General features: G+C 38.2%; 1 protein-coding gene and 1 long non-coding RNA gene across 3 annotated transcripts; one reads left to right on the top strand and one right to left on the bottom strand.

The window, feature by feature from the left end:
- Nucleotides 1–8,928: 8,928 nt before the first annotated feature.
- tia1l (cytotoxic granule-associated RNA binding protein 1, like) lies at nt 8,929–20,380 on the bottom strand. Of its 2 annotated transcripts, none has more exons than XM_082169640.1 (11): nt 20,169–20,380; nt 19,368–19,464; nt 18,886–18,984; nt 17,821–17,875; nt 17,592–17,679; nt 17,422–17,497; nt 12,590–12,698; nt 12,346–12,444; nt 12,022–12,106; nt 11,805–11,940; nt 8,929–10,679 (listed from the first exon to the last, which is right to left on the bottom strand). In XM_082169640.1, the coding sequence occupies exons 1-11, from the start codon at nt 20,201–20,203 to the stop codon at nt 10,530–10,532; spliced, it is 1,029 nt and encodes a 342-aa protein (XP_082025766.1). In that variant the 5' UTR covers nt 20,204–20,380; the 3' UTR covers nt 8,929–10,529. The 2 variants fall into 2 exon arrangements, with proteins under 2 accessions (XP_082025766.1, XP_082025765.1); XM_082169639.1 differs by having other exon boundaries at nt 8,929–10,682; nt 20,169–20,378.
- LOC309498743 lies at nt 12,705–17,482 on the top strand. The gene is made up of 3 exons (XR_014206022.1): nt 12,705–15,058; nt 16,607–16,943; nt 17,369–17,482. It is a non-coding gene; the product is annotated as an uncharacterized lncRNA (long non-coding RNA).
- Nucleotides 20,381–21,250: the final 870 nt, after the last annotated feature.

Genomic DNA, 21,250 nt, shown 5'->3' with positions numbered 1-21,250 from the left:
CTCCCTCCCTTTGTGTCTGTCAGGCTGCTGTGGGTGAAGGAGTGTTTGTGATGGGTGATGTCTGTGTTCACTGTGCTGTCTCTCTCTCTCTCTCTCTCTGCAGTCAGATTTGTCTGCTTTCAGCATACCTCTTTATTCTGATATCATCTCGTTCTCACTCTGCGGTTGCGGAGGTTGGGGAATATGTGTGTTTGGATAAGATACAAACACACACAGCGATCTTTCAAGAGTTCTCTCTTTATCCTCTCTCTCTTCCATTCATCACACACACGTTAGTGTTAGTGAGGACGCAATGGTTTTTATATGAAGATAATGTTTACTGTACCTCACCCCTAAACATAACCTTTTCAGAAACTTGTTGACAGCATTAGATTTAATGATGATCATTTAATCATGATTTGATTTAGGCAAGGCATGATTTATGAGTCTTTCAAATAGTGAAAACCACTTCAAAAGTCAGTTTTCAACATGTTTTACTAGACCATATGCAAAAATGTGGCACTCACAAACCTGTACAAACACAAGCAACCCCTACTCACACCTGCACACTGCCTGCTTGAAGTGATCCTTCTTTCTTTCATTTTGTCTTCCGTCCAGTTTCTCTCTAAATATATCAGTCAGGTGGACAGAGCTGTTGATTGAATGACCTCCTCACAAACCACAGGCTGAGACACAAACACACACTGCACTCACTGACACTAACTCTTTAACCAATCATAGACCTGCCTGCCCTCCCTAACCCAGGCCATACACACCTAAACAAACACATTGACACATAAGTCTTACCATGTCAGTCATACTTACAACATTACAGATAGGACGGTGTTATTGCTCAGAGCCCAGACATTGACAAGGTGACATTGAGATTGACATTGATACATCTATGCTGCCTCCAAAATTCGATCAGATGAAGGTATCTCAGGAGACAGGAAGTGAAGCTAACATTGGATTCGGACATTGCTTGATGCCTTCCAACCATGAAATTCAGCCTCCGAAGGCATTTTTAAGTTTTCGGACACAGCCCATTTTGCGAATGACTGTAATGAAGATACATATCATTAATTAAAAAAGTTAAAGTGTTTGAATAAACCATACATTTATTTACAAAGGGCCTCTAGCTTTAGTAATGTTTATTAGGAATTTCCTGATTTAATTTTGAGCATCATTAATCCAGTCTTCAGTGATCCTTTGTGAAAAAACATTTATTATTATTACAGTTGAAAACAGTTGTGCTGCTTCTTTTTATTTATTTCAGGATTTTTTCATAAATTTTCTGTAATATTAGAAATTTCTTTACTGCCACTTTTGTTCTGTTTAATGCATCTTTGCTGAATAAAAATATAAATTTCCTTTTAAAAATCGTACTACCCCCCCCAACTTTTGAATGGTAGTGTACAATAAAAGTATCAAGCTCTATAATGAGTGTGGATTATTTGGTCTTGGATGATTTGGATAAGAAATCTTTGAGTTCCTGTCTTTTGATTTCAGAATTTGGTTCCGCAAACTGAACACAGTTTGAGACACTGTTGAGATCTCTTCTGAAACTTTTTTTTCACAAGAAAAATCTGAGAGACAAGAGTCTTTAGTCTTCATTCGATCTCCATTTAATCTCATTGCTGTCTGAGAAACGAGTTATCTCATTGGTGATTTTTCTCTCCTATGTATATTAATCCCATCATCCCCTTGTCTCGCTTTTCTCACCCACGCGCGTATGCAGACTCTCAACACAAATTAACTTGCTTGCCTACTTCTCTTTAAACACACTTTCACACCTATCTCCATCTGCCATCGTATCACCCACTGGCACATGCGTGCATACACACAACAACACGACTGATCGCTCTGATAACAGTTTGATTGACCGTAGGGTGCTGTGGCATCCAGTTGGTCATGTGATCCGCATTGGGCACCAGCCCACACACTAATTCAGCATACGCTACCCTCCTTTCCACCCTAAACCATGTCTTATTAATTTCAGTGGTCTGTCGACTAAAATAGCGAATGTGATTTTGGTCAGATCACAAGGGTAAAGACGTTTTCACAGAAAGCACAAGCTGCGTGAGACAGTGAGAACAGTGTGTATGTGTCTATATGTGGGCTCCCAGCAGGATGTGGGCACCCCTCCCAATCCTTCTGGCAGTCAGTGTGTGTAAGTGTGTGTTTGTGTGTGTGTGTGTGTAATGTCAAGTGACATGTGTAAGCGGGTGCTGTCAGACCCAGGAACATCAGTCTGAGTGGCAGTCTCTCTGAGGAACGAGGACAGCCGCACGGCCACGGAAAGAAACACTCCCACACAAACGCTTACTTCCAGGAGACGTCATTGGATGATTACGAACTTGTGTTAAATGTAAAGGGGAGGTTGTACACTCAGTAAAGTTGGACTGGGAGAGACATTGAGACACATAGGCCATGTCCAAAACCTGAAAAATGCTTGGGAGCAGAAAGTAGTCCAAGCAGTCCACGTGTCCAAGTAGCATCAGACCAATTATTTTAATATATTGTAAGTAAAAGTAATATATATATATATATGTGTGTGTGTGTGTGTGTATATATATATTTTTTTTTATTATTTTTTATTTGCGATTCAATTCCAAATGATATTATATTTTATAAAAATGTTATATTATATATTTCAATTATATTATAATTTTATTTAATTGTAAAAAAAAATATATAAACATATAAAAACATATGTTTCCACTTCTGCTAAGAAGTATGCATTGTGTGCATTGTATTTATATGCTTTGTATTAATATGTGTTTGGTTAAAAACAGCATCTGTTAAGTCAATGACTGACTGATATCAAGGCTGCAAGGCAGCTGTCTTTGGTTTCGGATGGAGCCATAAGCTTCATCCAGCATTTTGGCATAACTTTTTGCTTCCACTCGTCCTCTATCATTCTCTTTCTGGTTCTATACAGCCATAAAACTGTCAGCAGTCCCACTCTTGTGGTGTTGGAGGGGAGAGCTCAAGCACAAAGGCCTGTCAAAGAAGATGCATTTATTTGGCTCCATTTGCACATCTCATTTTCCACTGTAAAAAAAAGGGGCATAAACACAGAGCAGAGCCTGTCTGGTGTAGACATCCAGACTCTCTAATTTTGTCTTGCTTTTTCTGACAAGGTGAGGATGACAGGATGCAAATTTTGATCGGTGTGTTGAGGGGGGGAAAGAGAAATGGAACAAGACGAAAAAAGATTTAGAAGGACACAGTATTCTCTGTCCTCATCTGTGGGAATTCTGGGATAGCCCCAGGCAGCCTTTGACCTACATAGGTGGACTCTGACAGAGAGTGTGTGTCTTTGGTGGTGTATGAGGACAGGTGTGTGTGTGTGTGTGTGTGTGTGTGTGTGTGTGTGTGTGTGTGTGTGTGTGTGTGTGTGTGTGTGTGTGTGTGTGTGTGTGTGTGTGTGTGTGTGTGTGTGTGTGTGTGTGTGTGTGTGTGTGTGTGTGTGTGTGTGTGTGTGTGTGTGTGTGTGTGTGTGTGTGTGTGTGTGGTGAATGGGTCAGGCTCAAAGGCAGACAGCCTCTGTCCCCACTCTCGCTTTCATTTCTCTGTAGTGCTGACAGGTGACTGACTGCTTGACACACCTGTCAGAGCTTAGTCTCCCTCATGCTGACAGATACAGACATCTCTCTCTCTCCCTCGCTTCTGCTGTCTTCCCTTCCTGATCCCTGTCTCCTGCTCTTGAGCAAAGGGACTAAGTGAACTTCCATGTATTAAAAGGTAAAGAAAACCAGAAGCTAAACTAGATCCCTCTCTGTGGTATTTAAGTGGAAACTCAATCCCTCTTATTGGGACTGTTTTGTGGAAAATCTTCACTCCTGTTTAAGGGAGGTGGACATAAATGAAAAAAAGAAGCTTTCGGCTGCCCTTTTGTCTTGCCAATTTTTCTATTTCAAGCCCAACAATACATCAATCAATGAGCTCAGAGGGCATTCTGGGAGAACTTGTGAATGTAGGTTTGTAAAGTATCTTGTTCATCTAATCCTGTCATAATGCAAGAGTATATAAACAGCCTCCATCTTGTACAAATGTGTTTACCTTCATTATGCAAGAATCATATGAACTGGTAAACTCATGAATCAGGTGATAAGAAAACAAATGAGTTCAGTTGTTGGACAATTTTTTTATCCCTAATGTGAATTTCTCCATGCCATGTTGTTATCGTTAATTAAAACAAAAAATATAAAAAAAAACGTTTTTGTTAATGAAATTAAGCTGGCATAATATTTATTTATTAGTTTATTTCTAGAAGTGGAAAATACAGACCCCCGTAGTAACTATATTAAAAATAAAACAACAACAACAACAAAATTTCAAATAAAAAATAACTGTAATTTAATTATATATATATATATATATATATACAGTGTATATATATATATATATATTGATAAGGTAATATGACTTGGCAAGCTGAAATAAGTTGAAGTGCTAAAATTATGATTTAGAATTAATTAACAAAACAAAATCGAATAAAAACGTCAAAATAAACAAAAAATGTAAGTAAAATTTTTAATGAAAACTGAAATTATTAAAATAAAAGCTTATTTAAAATACAAATAAAACAAAAACTATACATAAAAATACCACTTCATGGGAATGTATTGCTTTGATTCAAAATCGTGATATTCTTCACAAATATTTGCAGTAAATGTTCACGCCAGGCCTAGTAATTCTGATGCTCATGACACATATTCCGTATTTATATACTTAAAAAAAAAACAGTGCTCTGATAGTAGGCTTGTGTTAGCCTGACGCTGACCATGTGTCTGTTAGACTGTGTGTGTGTGTGTGTGTGTGTGTGTGTGTGTGTGTGTGTGTGTGTGTGTGTGTGTGTGTGTGTGTGTGTGTGTGTGTGTGTGTGTGTGTGTGTGTGTGTGTGTGTGTGTGTGTGTGTGTGTTTTACAGGCATCCTACAGATGGAATGTGTGTGTTCCAGACAGGGCCATATGGTCTGATAAAACTGTCTTCTCTGAAGACTACAAATGAATCCTTATGCTCAATAATAAATATTACATGTATAAAACAGATATGATGAACAATGTGCTTGGCCTTTACAGAGTCAAAAACCCACCTGTGGGAATTATGAGTTCTGTTAAAGGACAATGGTGGGTAGCAGAGAGAAGGCTTCGAGGAAAAGTGCTGTTGGATTGCTTTGAGTCACAGGCTTTTAAAAATAGTCTTTAATAGTGCACTATAAGAAACACAAGAAACACCTCATGCCACAAAACAGTGTAATGCCTTGTTTCACCAGCAGAGGGACCAACAAAATGCAAGTATCAGATGCAAGACTGAGAGCAAAGAAACAGAGAACTAAAAAAACACTAGAGTAAAGACATTTTCTCTACACTCAGTGGATCATCCATTTATTTTGTTGGAATACACAGCCAATTTTTAATGGTAATCAATGGAGAAAGATACTTTTGGAAACCAGATGGTGTAGTAATGTCATCTACCAGCAGCCAAACATCATTGACCACACAGTCAAGTCTCTCACAGTCACAACTGAATTTGAAATTGCAAGTTTGGTGTTGTAAAAACGTAGCTATCTGTCGAGTCATTGACAAACGTTGGCTATAGCATGAGGTTACCTGTGTTTAATCCACTCCTGTCTGCAGTGGTACTGTATGTACAGTAGTACAATGTGAGGGTCATGCATGTTAGTAAATACAGCCATCCAAATGTGTGACCATAGTCTATGAATGAGACAGGCTTTTTTAAAGTATAAAAGACTCTCTCTGTCTCTCTGTCTCTCTGTCTCTCTCTCTCTCTCTCTCTCTCTCTCTCTCTCTCTCTCTCTCTCTGGTTAGAGAGTGTGGCTTAATTATAAATGAATTGTATCATTAGTAGTAAGTTGCTGCTGGCGGCCGCATTGAGCCTGTCGAGGTTAATTACTGTAACGTGTTTATTCAGTGTCAGCTTCTGCTGTGAGCTGTCACACACGTGCGGATTCAGTCTTCAAACTCACGGCTACATGGAGAGGAACCTGGACAGCAGTAACACATACATCTCCCGCTCTCTCTTTAATCTGTGCACTCATATTCTCATACATCTGGAGTGTTGGAGGAATGTTTTTTACTCACGGCCATCAGTCATTTAGTTAAGAACAAGACACATAAGAAATGATGGTTGACATTGTCAGATTACAACAGGAGAGGACTGCATGACATCCATAAATGCATGAACTACACTGAGTCTTGGTAGATAAAGAGAAGTTTATTTGTGGATTTTTAACGAACAAGGCCTATCTCTTATCAAGATCAAAACACTACTTTACATTCAGTTTTATATTTAACAAGATGCATTTAAACAAGCTTCTTGCCTAAATAATATGTGTGTGTATGTGTGCATACTTAGTTGTACTGAGCTAAATTAGACAAAACCTCTATTTGGAGACGTCCTACTTCCTAAAAAATAATAGATAATAGATGCATAAATAATAATAATACATTAATTAACAATAATAATGTAACTAGTATTCAATATTTTAATAATTCAATAATATTATTATTAAATTAATTTAAAAAATATTTAATTATTTAATAATTGCTTATAATTGCTCAATTATATTTATTATTGTCTATAATGTCTGTTATGCTCCCATTCAGATAATTTATATGTGTGTGAAGATGTTTTTTGTGTGTGTTTTTTTGGGCCATCCAGGGCTGGTTCATACTCATGGTTCATATGTTGATATTCGTAATATCAACATCCACTTAATTCTGAGATATTATGACAACCAACTAGTCCTCTCCTCACTAGTTAAAAAGGCTTATAAATTAGCAAAAACATGTTTTTATTTAAATGTAGTGTTTTGCACATTTCTGTGATGGGCAGGTTTTGAGGTAGAAGTTGGATAATGTCAGAAAAAATATCATTAACCTGATATACAATCCTTACTACTATATATATATATATATATATATGTGTGTGTGTGTGTGTGTGTGTGTGTGTGTGTGTGTGTGTGTGTGTGTGTGTGTGTGTGTGTGTTTATTTTTTTATTTAATTTGGACATAGCAATAACATTGGACAAACCAGATGCATTGTTTAAAGTGTTATAGCACATGCGCTAATTTTAATTATGAGGACACAAATTTGTATAATGACATGGGTTCACTGGTATTACAACGTAAACATAGTTTATGAGGACATTTCCTGAGTGCTCGTAATTAAAATGGCTTAAAAAGCTTATTAAACAATGTTTTATTAAAAATGTAAAAATGCAGAACGTTTTTCTGTGATGGGTAGGTTTAGGGGTAGGGTTAGTGTAGTAGGGGGATAGAATACACAGGCTGGAGTACAAGCCACGCCTATGGAATGTAGGCTACTATAGATGCACCAACGTGTGTGTGTGTGTGTGTGTGTGTGTGTGTGTGTGTGTGTGTGTGTGTGTGTGATTTCGCACATCACACACTCTGAATCCAGCGATTAAGATATGCCATACACAGACTTCAGCTCATTTACCTGGATAGTACAAGAGATTAGTCAAGATCTCTCATACAAATTTTCTCAGTTTTGACTGTTATGATGTATTGAGAGTTTTAGAGCTGACGTTAGACAGAGGGAGAGAAGATGAAGCAAGTCATGGACAGATTTGATTTATGTCAGTTCTGATCTGCTCAGTAACTCATCTGCTGACATTTCTCTCTCTCTCTCTCTCTCTCTCTCTCTCTGTCTGTTTTTAGCAGTGCTGTTGAGAGAGGAGCTGCCCTCATTTATCAGACTGTCAATCCATTCCTCTGTTCCACACTACTGCTCTGACACACTGACTAATGATGGCTTGTACTGAAGACACCTTGTTCTCAGCAACACACACACACACACACACACACACACACACACACACACACACACACACACACACACACACACACACACACACACACACACACACACACACACACACTCTACTATTCTACTGAATCACACTGACAGACTGACAAATGATGTTTCAGACCAAAGACACCTTGCTGTCTCGCTTTCTCTCTCATTTACTGCCCCATCTCACTAACTACCTTATCAAACATATAAATGATATTCAAATTGTATTGCATCCTTTCTGATCTCAAACACCAACTATTCAAGAATATGTTTGGAAGAGTGCAGGGCCTACTGCAAATTGACTTGCGATGTAGGCTGAAACATATAATAAATGTTTATTGCACAGTGTATTCTGAACTTATCAACACTATTGATTGTGTTTGTTTTCTCTCCTGATGTTCTTGCCCATCGAATATGTTTTTATTCAGAGAAATTCAAGAATATTTGGGACGGCACCGTCAAGTGTTGGGTGTTATTTCCATCTAGTGGCCAACTTTGGTGTAACAGCTTGTGCATAAAAAATGGAGGTCACAGCATTCCATGCACTAAGTGTGAATTATTTTATGGAAACTCTACTCTGTCAACTGAAAAATATATCTGCTAATTACATTTACTTCAAATGTCCTACAAATAGTTCATATTATTACCTTATTGCTAAGCACATTTTGGAGGCCCGGCTCCCAATCAGAAGCTAAACAACCGTAACCGATTTCAATATTTCAGCTCCAGATTTTGAGAAAGATCAAAACCTGATTTAAGGCTTTAAAAAAAATCTTTTTTTTAGTTTAAGCATCGTGATAGTTCACTTTTATATATTATAATTTTTTCTTTTAATAAAAGATTAAAACTGTTGTATTTTCCTGTCTAGAATTTTGTTTAAAAAAATATGACCAGAACACTTTCTTATAATTTAATGTGTTCTGTTTGATGCATTTTCTCACTGTGTAAAAGCACCATAGCAGAAAGTGCCACATCTTACCCCACTCTCCCACAACCGATCTGTATTAGTCATCTTTCACCAAAAAGCATCGTGAATTATCACACAAATGTAAAGAAATACTGGTAAATATTCGTTCATTGAACACTCAAGACAACTGAAAGTAGTTTTGAATGGTTATTATTAAGTGTTTTTACACATGAAATAGAGTAAATAGAACAACATTAGATGGAAGCATATAATCGGGGTGTTTTAAAAATAACAGTAAATCTCTCTAGCTTTTTACAAATTAAAAAAAAAATCCCAGTTAGAGAGAAAAAAAAGTGACATTAAATAACTATGTTGATAAATTTACATGACAGAAGAAAAATTAAAGGAAAAAAAAAGACAGTTGCTCATTTTCAATTTGTTTCAATCCATTTTTTAGCATGACTCAGTTTTAGGGCCCAGCAAGAAAAAAAGAAAGTGAATTATGGTAGGAGGAAAAACATCAGTTTCCGGTATATAATTAGGCTTTGTGAGCAACTCGAGCGTGTGGCTGAAACCTAGGAGCATCTCGCAGTTCTTCACCTTTCCATATTACGCCTCTCAAAAACACTGACATTACAATCCCCGTTTCAATACAGCAAGGTGGAAGCATGCAAGATCTCGCATCATTGTAGTCAATGTCTTTGGCTTGTGAATTCAACAGTGACTCTTGAGGGTGAAGTACAGGGAGGGAGCATTGAAAAAAAAAAAAAAAAAAAATTCATCTCAGCAACTCTAATGAACACCTTTTTATGGATTTCACAAGAGATTGTAACAAGAACAGAGCTCAGAATGTCCATGCAACATTATTACATTACAGATGTTCAACAAACCCTGAATTTACAAGATTTAAAGAAATAATTCACAACCTCATTTTACACAGAATTACAAAAATCTTTACAAAGATGCTACAGCACTGCCGTTCCCGCTGATTAGCCGCTGTGCCGTCACACCCTCAACTGATCCGAGCAAACATGATTTTGTAAAAACATGAAACAAAACGTTTTAAAAATTGAGCTAACAATTCCATGTTACAAAATGAATAAGTCTAACGTTTAAACTGAACAAAAAGGAAGCATGTTTTCTGCACCTCTGTGTTAATACAACTTGTTAAAAGCTTTAGTAATTGTGTCCAAAACTTTATCAAGAACTTCCTGAAACCTCAAGTATTCAAGGCCACGGAATAATGTCCTCTATATATGCAGAATACTTTTTATCATTAGGCGTCACGAGATAAAATATTTTATATTGGATTAACAGGATTCACACGACTCAATTCTTGAAACCTTTCTTGTAAAAATATAAAGCATAGCCGTACTGACAGAAGAAAAAAAAATATTCGTGAACAAATCAGGTTTAGAGACAAGAACTCCATAGAAAGAATGCAGTATATTAAACCTCAAACTTTCTACACCATTTGAGGTGAGCTAAATTGAGCCTGCAGATTCAACACATTGAAAAGACATTCCATCTGTTGCAAAACTAGACAATTAAAGTCCCCGAAATGCAGTACTTTTAAGAAAAGAAAATCTGACAAAAACAAACAAAAAATCCTGGGGCCTAAAAACAAAAGACAGGATTCCTTCCAAGTTAATGGTCTGAGTATAATGTACAGTGGGCTGAATGCAGCCCTTTCAATAACCCCTGAACCGGTGTAATGGTGAGTCCCATTGGGCAGATGCCACACTGAAGTGGGGTTTAATGATTGGACTGAGGGATTAGTCAGCCACATTTGTACTTATTTATATCCCTGCTGATTCCAGGCCTGCCCGTAGACGCCGTAAGTGGGCATCTGCCAGCCGTTGGGCATATACTGACCCATCTGCTGACCGTTGCCGTATGACTGACCCCACTGTCCGTAAGGTTGGGCAGCATAGGTGGGTTTATTCTGCTGTGGACAAGAAGAAACAGTAAGACTTGAGTTTACAGGAGTGTGCAATAGGGCAGAGGAAAGACATGTTTCTGAGAGGTCAAGATTAGTGGTGCAACGGATCATCATTGATCCGTTCGGATCAATATCTTCGGTTCGGCACACACGTGATCCGCGGATTGATGTATAAAAAAAAAAGTAAAAAAAAAAAAAAAATTGCGCATGTTCAGTCCACACACAGCTTGGTCATTGCAAGCGGAGGAACGGAGGAGCCCGCGTCATTTAAATCCCCTGTATGGGAGCATTTTAGCTTCCCTGTCAAATATAATGATGAAGGAAAGAGGTTAGTGGATAAAACTGTGACGGTGTGTAGGCACTCTGGCACAAGAAAGCCATATTACAGTGGAAACTAGGAATCTGTAGCCCTGCCTTAGCTCTGAACACACGTCTATTTCGCTTCAAATGCTCGCTTTATCATTATACGCGCGCGGCGCGTCCTATTCGCTTTGGACGCGCGAATGGATTCAAACTGTTCAAGCATCGAAGTAGACGCGATAGACGCGAATTTGACGCTCTATTTGCGTTTGGTGTGAACGCAGCAAAATGAACAGGCTGCGATGTCAAGATTGCAATGCTGGTGTGTGTGTGTGTGTGTGTGTGTTTGTGTGTCAGAGAGAGAGAGAGAGAGAGAGAGAGAGAGGTATTTGTTCTCCATTTGAGTGATATGTTTATATCTGGCTAATTGAGCAAAGTGCTTCCATTATATATTTTATTATTAGTAGTGTTGGTTCAAGAATAAAATAAAAATATCGGATTGATATCGGTATCGGCATTCAAATAGCCAAAGCTGCGGCATCGGAAGTGAAAAAGTGGTATCGGGACATCCCTAGTCCTTTAAATACATGCTGAAAGTGCTTGAGCCACGTATCCCGTAGCACACCCACTGTTGATTTTATATATTTTAATTTAATAATTTAAAAGTGTTAATAAAAAAAAGACAAAACTTATGTTTATTTGTCTTTTTATTTTTATTTTTTTTGATCCGAAAAATGATCCGATCCGTGACTCTGATCCGAGAAACGATCCGAACCGTGAGTTTTTTGATCCGTTGCACCCCTAGTCAAGATCAAGGTAAAGGGGTACCTGGGGCATTTGCATCTGTTGCATGGATCTCATATCAGCCGTTTCTTTTCCCCAGTAGCACTTCACAGTGTGGCCCTCAATGCAGGTCCCGTTTACAGACACTATGGCATGGGCGGCACCCTCATGAGAATCGAACCTGAAAAAGCAACATGCTAAATTTTCATATATACGCATAGGTGAAGGATTTCAAGTCTTAGAGTAGTAGCGTGACACACACCTCACAAATGAGTAGCCTTTCTCTGGGAAAACCCTGATCTCCATTATCTGCCCGAACGGAGAGAAAGTCTGTCTCATCAGCTGATCTACAGTGGATGAGAAAAACACGTTCAAACATCACTGACTGCATATAAGATCTGCATTATAATGAAATGTGCTTTGAAAGATTAATCTTTTAAGACCTTTTAATTGAATGACACTTATTCACTGAAACTGTGCAAAACTTTTCAATTTGACTAGGGCTTAAAAGATCACACAGAAAAAAAAATAGCCATAATTTTTCAAAACACATGCTAATTTACAACATTTAGACATCTGTACAAACCTGAAAGGCCAGTAGCAATGCCACCACAATACACGGTGCAGTTGCTAGGACTCGACTGGTTCAGAACCTCCTCATAGGACAAGTGTTTGCTGCTGGACGCTTTATAAAGTAAAGATAGAGAACATTTTAGAGTAGCATAACAAACATATGATATGATAAAAAAAAAAAAAAACTAGTTCCATAATAGGTGGTCAAGAAATTGGAAACTAAAGAAACTGTCAAATGATAGTTTAAACTGATCTACCTTCATTGTTTGGTTTGGGAGCGGATGGCTTCCTTGTGGCCCAGTTTGTTCTGATCTGTCTTCCTCCCAGCCATTGGCCATTCATTTGCTGAATGGCACTTTCTGCATCCTATAAGTTGCAACAAAACCAATCAAACTTATCAATAACAAAAAAGACAAAAGACAAAAAGTTATATTTATATTAACCTGTTGGAACAGAGAAATGTTTTGGCACCTCCCCCTTTTGAGCCCACACCATGAAAATGACAAATGAACTCAAATGGTTGTATTTCCTGAACCCTTTGGAGTATGTGCAGTTGTGGTATCTTGAAAGAAGACAATTTGAGCTTTATTTTCCCAAATTATTACAAGTTAAAAAATTAAAAGTTAGAGAAGCTGAAGGACATTGGTGTGGAGATGTCTTTTAATCATTGAAAAAATATTAATAAACATGGCTGCAACACCTAGAAACAATGGGCTAAAAGAGCCACAAGTCTAAAGTTATGTTTCAAATTTAAGGGTGATATAACAAAATAGGGTGGGAGGTATTTGGGTTCTTGCAAGGTTTTTACTATGACTCGTGCCTTTCCTAAAAACGGCCACTTTGAGCTTTAAAGTGCCTTTGGTAACAAAATTATCAGAGGGCTAGAGAACGCAATTAGTGACTTTTACAAACACAATGTGTACTAAACCAGTCTTTCTTAAAAAAAAGTAATGTAAAAATTACAAAATTTAATTTGATATGATTTTCAATGCACACACGTTTTGTTATCATAAATTCACACAAATTCTAAGTATAAAAAAAAAAAAAAACCTTAACGACAGGTTTTGTCGCCATACATACACGGAAATTGTGAATGACTGGAAAAGTTGTTTGCCAGTCATTCACAGAGCATCAGCCTCCTCTTGTCTCCATACCAGGGATGTTTAAATTAACAATCGATTAATAGTTTACCTCTTAAATACGAAGCAGGGGCGCTAAGTTATCACATTACATAACCTCTTGCTTAAACAACACAAAATGGGTGTCTTTTTAAAGTTTAGAAGCTTAGCTTTACAGTGAATAGGGTATATGACCATCACTTAACAAGTCCTTTAAAATTAGCTGACATATTAGAAGTGCTCTATTTTCAGTGTGAAAAATAACTGCTTTTCAAGAAAACGTTATCTGTAAAATCATGGTAGCCGAACATAACAGATTGGGTCTCATATCATTGAAAAGGTCTCAACTAGCTGAATACAAGCACATTTGCTTCAGTTAGAAAACTATACCAAGTATTTGTATGAAAAATCACCACAACGCACGTGTAAGCAGTATACACATGATGCTTTTTGCCACGTTTTTGTTTGCACTTTCATGAAACATTAGTAAACCATAGTAGATCAATACCTGCTCTAAATAAAGATAGTCTCGAACGAGCCCAAACACAACATAAGACAATGTGTAGATCACGGTGTGACATGCCATGCTGCTTGGCTTCAATTATAGGACTTCAGGGATCGGATCGCGTCGCGATCATGACGCAGTGTTTTCCAACGTCATTTGAAAGTTCAACCAATGGAAACTGGATCTCGGGTATGGTGGGTGGGTATAGTTGGTAGGGATGATGTGTAGAGAGTAATCAGGCACCGTTTTACAGCTGGAGTGCGTTTGGATTGGTTTGATCGCTCAGATTGATGGGTCTTGATTTACCATTCGCCATAGAATAGAAGTGTACAGCTTAAACTGCACTGAAAGATCATCATTCATTAACCGGGATCTTATTACTGTTAATTCTATGCACTTTTATTGTGGCATTAACACAAGTAGTTCTTTCTTATGTTTTGTAAAATCACATTTGGAGGATTTTTTGGACCCTAGGTTAATTATGATTCAGTAAACAGCTAGCCTACTTAATCCATTGCATGACTTGAAGACATTAATATATTTAGAATACGTAACTACGGCGTGCTCGCCATAATTTTTCCTCGTGTCTCTGCTGCACATTTTGTGCATGAGCTGCACACGCCTCAAAACTACTCAAATGATGACCTTGCATAATTGACCATTGATTAGAATTGAATTGATAAATCTTATCGATCGTCGATTAATTGTTAGCATCCCTGCTCCATTATATAAACATGCTACTTAAACAGATGCTAAAGGATGACCGATTCCGACAGCAATCGGCCTCCAAAAACAATCTATTGTCTCCATACATACACAAATGGCATGTCATTGACGGCATGTCATTCAGGCAGCAGAAGCATGAAGTTTCCAAAAAAGTATTTTGTCTCAATACATAGACTTTCCACAGGTGTTTGACTCCGCCCACATAGAAATCACCATCGAAATGATTTCACTGCCTTCACTCTCTGATGCATTCTACATCTCACTTCTTTTCTAACATCCTCATGAGGGAAAAAAACTGAGCAACTTTGATCCACAACAGCGATGAGGATTACAATGATAGCCTGATCAGAGCGCGGCAGAAAAACAATGAGTTACAGGTAGGGCTGTGACGGTATGGGATTTTTTCTTACCGCGGTAAAGAAGCAACAAATCTCGCGGTTTGGCGGTTAACCGACCCCCCACCCACCCCCCCAAAAAAAAAAAAAAAAAATAAATCACCCGCGGCCGCGTCACACACTGCAGACGCGATCAAGAACGCATGTAGCTTATTAACAAATAAACAAATTAACATTTATATTAAATTGTAAATATGAATAATTAACTATTAATTAAGGCCGGCGACACACTGGCTGCGTGGTGTGAGTGTGGCGTTTCTGTTGCGTGTCAGCTGCGTGGCTTTTTTTATGTCTTTGCACACCAGAAACAGCGCTGCTGCTGCTAGGTGACATATAAGCCTCATTGGTGATATATTCGACATATGGGGAGAGAGTTGTGGAAGGCCTATACTTAATGTTAAACATAAATATATAACAGCAAAGACAGCGTCGGCAGTATTGACGGCAAAATAGGCTACAGAATATTTCGTTCTGTATTGACAGGTGCAATATTTGAAAATCGATAATATTTTTTTTAATTACATTTATATCTGCATTTATGTCAAAACCTAAACTTTCAAACATCAAAATGTAATTTATTAATATGTATTCATGTCAAAATGACATACAAACATTTTTTTCCTATTCTATTTAGCCAGGAAACGCTTCCAACAGGCTTGCGTGAAAAATAGGCGTCGGTTCTATTTCTAGCATGCACGCTTTTTTCCGCGCGGCTCGTGCAGCAACTGAGACGCGCGTCTCACGCAGGCAGTGTGCAAGCTCCTGTTAACATGGGAGCCGAAATAAAAACGCACACGCCACGCAGCCAGTGTGTCGCCGACCTAAGGTAGGTGTGCTGCACTTAAGTCCAGCAAACGCCACAGGATGGTTAATTTTTCTAAGATGTGGTCTTAAGTTAGTGGTATTTCCTCGCGAGACGAATACTTTTGTGCGACAAATACGGCGTATTGCCTTGTCCAAATTCACCGGCTTCCCCTTAATTGTCACCTGCCTCAAGGCGACACAGTATTTGGCTTAGACACTAGATTCGTGGCTATTTTTTGAATAATGTCATTCGGCTAGCGCCGTCAACTGTTATTGCCTATACCACATAAGAGAGATCGCTACTTGCAATTAAAATCTAACTCCAACTGTTTACGTTATGCTTGTCTTTTATGCCTGTGTTTGTTTGTATTTAATTGAACATTATCTGTAAACATCACAAGTACTGAAACCTAGCAGTTAATTAATAATAATCAGAAACACACAAAAAAATAAATCCCCCATATGTTTAACGGACTGTCCCTCCCTTGCGCAGGAAGCGTTTTTTTTTTTTCTCCAGAAGCACTTGAACATGGGACTCGCAGAATACAGTAAATTATAAGCAAAAATGAATGTGTTTATAGTTCATATCACACACCATATGCACTCCTGTAACTTTCAAAAAAAAAAAAGAAAAAAAAAAGGTGCGGTGATGACCTCACACCGCGGTAGGCATCTCATTAACGCGATATTGCGGTGATGCGGTAATCGTCACACCCCTAGTTACAGGTGCGCATCATTCGAGAGCTTGCAGATGAATATGGTCGAGACAGCCGTCCATAATCATAAAACTATCTTCACACATGGAAGACAGACATCAAGTGCGTTGTTGGAATAGTCTTCGCATTTGCTAAATGTTCTGTCCATCAAGATTTTACCAAAGACAGTGGATGGCTGATTACATTGTAAATGACTGGCTATTCCTCTAAAAAGACACAAAATCTATTCCCGTCACAAAATCTGACGGCCTTGGATATGGAGTAAAACTACCACCCTATTATGAAAAAAAGAAAAACTTGAGGCAGGCTCATTTGTTTGTAGAGTGTAATGTATACTATCAGATAAAGTTTTACAAAAGCTGCTCAGATTGCATAATTTCTTGAACAATGATGGAGGGCAGATCGTTCATACAAAATGTGATGTAAACAATGTATAATATGTAAATATTTCACAGATTTAATGCTTTTGTGGACAAAAAGTGCTGTTGGATGTTTTCCATTGGACTCCAGTCATGGACAGTTTACCCAAGTGCGACAAACACGATTCATCTCGCCGTCACGATTTCATATCACAGGTATGAAGTCCCGTTTTGATTTTATGTTGTCATTTGTACTCCCAAAAAGACTATATTACTGTCGCTGGAGCATCTATATCATAAAACAGACACTGTATATTGAAACTAAACCCCTAGACCTTCCAAATTATGTATGTTAATATTATTAACATTTTTAGTCTACATAGTAAATGTAAAAAAGTAAACAAAGTGACAAGCCCGAGGTCGGCTAGTGTGCTTCAACAGGTTAACGAATAACATGAAAACTTACCCATTTATTAATGAAGGAGATGAAACCATATCCTTTAGATTTGCCTGTGGCCAGGTCCTTCACCACACGAGCATCACTGCATCAAAAATGAAGAATCCAAATGTTAAGACAATCCAGCTCTAATGAGTTTTAAATAACACCTGATTTACACAATACTATATTCTCCTTACGATATCTTTCCAAATGGAGCAAAGGCTGCTCTGACATCATCTGTTGAGATTTCTGGGCTCAGGTCACCGACAAAGACATGGAAATGATCTACAATAATGGTTCGAGGGGAAACAGTTAGACAAAGATAAATAATTCATGCTTTACATTTTGACCACATACAGTACAGCCACACATGCATCCATTAGTGCATCCACAAATTAAACCCCATCTCATAAGGAGGACACTTACTGCTTGTGTCTTTCTTCTGGCTGCTTGGCATTGAGGCCCAGTTAACTTTCATATCCTATGGACGAAAGCAGAGTAGAGACCGGGAAGAGTGAGACAAACATCAGCATAACATCACCTTCATCTTACTTAGCCGCAAAATATGGTGAGCCTCCAAATGCAGAAGAAATAATCGGACAAAAAAATAAAACCCTGGTGATCACTCAAAGAAAAAGGAACAAAATTTTTTTTGGGGGCTAAAATTATTTACTACATAATTAAAGAGTCTAAATAGCAAGAGACTTACAACAGAGTGATATTATCAACTTGTATTATTCTTCAAAATGTCATTTATTACCTGATCAAAAATTTGCACTGAATATATTTTTGCCAACGATTTGCTAAATTTGAAGGCCTGGTACAGGTGTAGATGATTATAAAGCGAGGCTAGGTGTTAGCAGACATGCAGGGGGGGACAAAAATAAAAATGGTTAACCTCCTGTACCCAAAAGATGACTCAAAGAAACAAAGAGGATGTGCCACGTTCTAACATGCTTTGTGAAGTTTGGAACATGACAGAGTAATGAGCCACTCCATTGGAAAAATGAAGGAAGGACTTTGTTGCAAGGACTTTCTGGGAAAATATTTTTGCTTATAAATACCAATACAGCCATAATATTCTCAGCTACATTTAAATACATATTACAGTGTTAAAGCCATAAGCTTAATTTTATGAACATGTACAATGAACACATTACTAGATTTTGACTTGACACGGTACATTGTCGTATATGCAGCTTCTTACACTCAAGTCTTTGTTATTTGGCCTGGTCCAAACTGAGCAAACGTCTTTAAAATGGCAGTAAATCCTTGATCATTTTGATTTGTATATTTTAGATGGTTGATGATATGAAGGATTTGATGCACAAGTTATAAGCGATTTACCTATTAACACACTATAAATGTGCTAACTAAACATTCTGTGTGCCATCTTAGTAAACAGCATTACCATAGCTTTAACACCACATTTAAGAGGTGAAGCTTCACATCAAGCTTACTTTTGTGGGTTTGTGAGAGATATATTCTTACCTTTCCTAAGATCTTCCTGCCGTTCATGGCAGCCAGAGCTGCTGCAGCGTGTCTGTTCTCATAGAACTCCACAAAGCAATATGGGTCATTGCCGGCCGTCTAAAAAGAAAGAAAGGCCAATTGAACCAAGTCAAACACCAATTTTGGGGGGTTACAGGTTTCCAATATTCCCACTCTTTTTGATCAGTGAATTTCCATGACCTATCCAGTTACCACAATTTTTTTGAAGATCATTCTGATGCAGATCAATCGTATAGACCATTTTGTTAACAGATTCATCAATTCAAAAAGAACAACTAAAGAGCAACAGCTAGACCTGAACATAGTTAGAAAAGGGTATTAACAAGAGATATGTCCATGACACTTAAGAGTCTACTAACTTGAATTACTTTAGCAGGCCTGAAAAGCACAATTTAAAAAAAATATTTCCCCGTTTTCCATGATTGTGGGATCCCTGGATTTCAGATGTTCTTTTAACTCACATCAATGATCATTTTACAGCTTTTGCAAGGTCCGATCTGGGAGAACACTTGCAGGATGAGGGCCTCCGTCACGTCCCTGGAGAGGTTCCCGACATACCTAAAAACACAGGAGAGCAAAGCCAGCTGAGAAAGACGGTCACTGCGTTGCGTTTTTCCTCCATCTCTCCCGCCAGCAGCGCATTCCGCGGGGTTTCATTTCTGCCACGTTTTCAGCGCACGAGAGCGAACAGCTAATGTGATCCTAAAGCTATATATGTGATAGAAACGACGCCTAGCAAATATGGTGTCTTTCTGATGCCATCTTTTACACAAAAGAAAAGCACGATAAAGGCCCTGTGGGGGGGATAATAACATTTAAGCGCTTTTTTTAGTAGTTAGCTCTTTGGGTAACGGAAACCTAGCGCTACCGACGGAACTTGTATGCTAGCAAAAGCCTCTTCTGAACTGTAATTACTCCCAATGCGGACAGATTAGTTCAGCAATGTGGATATAACCTGACAAATTAAAACAGCGTTAAGACTAACAGTATATTCATGTCCGAGACCTCTGCTAGGCTCGGTTCCGCTGCCCCAGTTTTGTGTTTGTCTAGCCGGCTTATGCTGCAGGCGTTGAAAGCATGGACGTCCAGGTCCATATAACAATTCATTTATATAACATTGAGTAATTAACGGACTCATACTCTTGAGCTCATAATGTGAAGTTTGGCTCGCTGTGCTTGCGACCTGTGCGCCGCTTTAATAAACGTGTTTAAACACGAGTTTGGCTTCGCAAAGCGGCCGACTAAACTACAGCAGCACTCACAATGTCCTGGGCTGATCCTCGTCCATCATCATCATCGTGCTGGTGGGAAAAGGTTGACGCTTTGATTAAAAACTGCTCTGTTTTTAACGTTGGAGTGGATAAAGCCTCTAAGGTTTTAACTTGTTAGTTAACGCGAATTTACTGGAATAACTTCCTCTGACGTTACTCATAAAACGTCATCACATGACGTTGCAAGCGTTCCTCTTCAGCGTCTGCTGTTTTTGGAGAAAGAGACCGATTACTGCCCCCTATCAGATCATACTCTGACCCTGGTGGCTCATTTCCGAGAATCGATTCTTTTGATTCAGTGAATCGTTTACATCACATATCGGCGTGGCATGGTCTAACGTTCCAGTAAAGCCAAGTACATCTATTAATTTGTATTTATAAAGGAATTTATTGTGATATAATCTGTCTCAATTTATCAGATTTGTTACAGGGGGGAATCTGCTTACAAAAAATTAAGTCATTTAGAAAATCTGCTTAATTTTCATACTTTATTTGCATTTACATTATATAACTCACATACATATATCTGAAATAGTGACCCTGGTGAATCTCTGTGTTGTTAACTTCAAAGCAACATGCTTTCTAGAATTTAAAAATATAAACTAAAGAGTGTAGGCATCACCAGATTGAATGCGGGTAACATTAAACCATTTTGTGTGAAATAGAGGAGGGTAACAGATTTTCGTAACGTTTGCCTTGTCGGATTTGGTGACCCTCCTGTATCTCTTACTTTTCACATCAAAGTAATGCTTTCTAAAATATAAGATAGAGGTAATATAGACCAAAGACATTCAACAGTGACCGTCTCCAAGTCAACCGATTCATTGAAAAGATCCGACTCAAAAGCACGATTCGTTCACGAAGCACGAATCGTACATAGCTGACACATATCCAGCCCTTTTGCGTTTCATTTCATGCCTTTTGCATTTAGCAAGAAAATCTTAATAGCCATATCTTCTGAGTCCTTTTATAATATAACTGCACACCACTACTAAACACTTAGTAGTGTTACTAAACATGCCTGAAGTTTCTCTCACTGTTCACTCACAAATCCACAAAACTCTGTAAATGTG

Source organism: Leuciscus leuciscus (assembly GCF_965113295.1).
Source record: "Leuciscus leuciscus genome assembly, chromosome: 5".
NCBI classification, from domain to species: domain Eukaryota; kingdom Metazoa; phylum Chordata; class Actinopteri; order Cypriniformes; family Leuciscidae; genus Leuciscus; species Leuciscus leuciscus.
The sequence above is the reverse complement of the archived record's forward strand: the minus strand, read 5'-3'. Positions and strand labels throughout refer to the sequence as shown.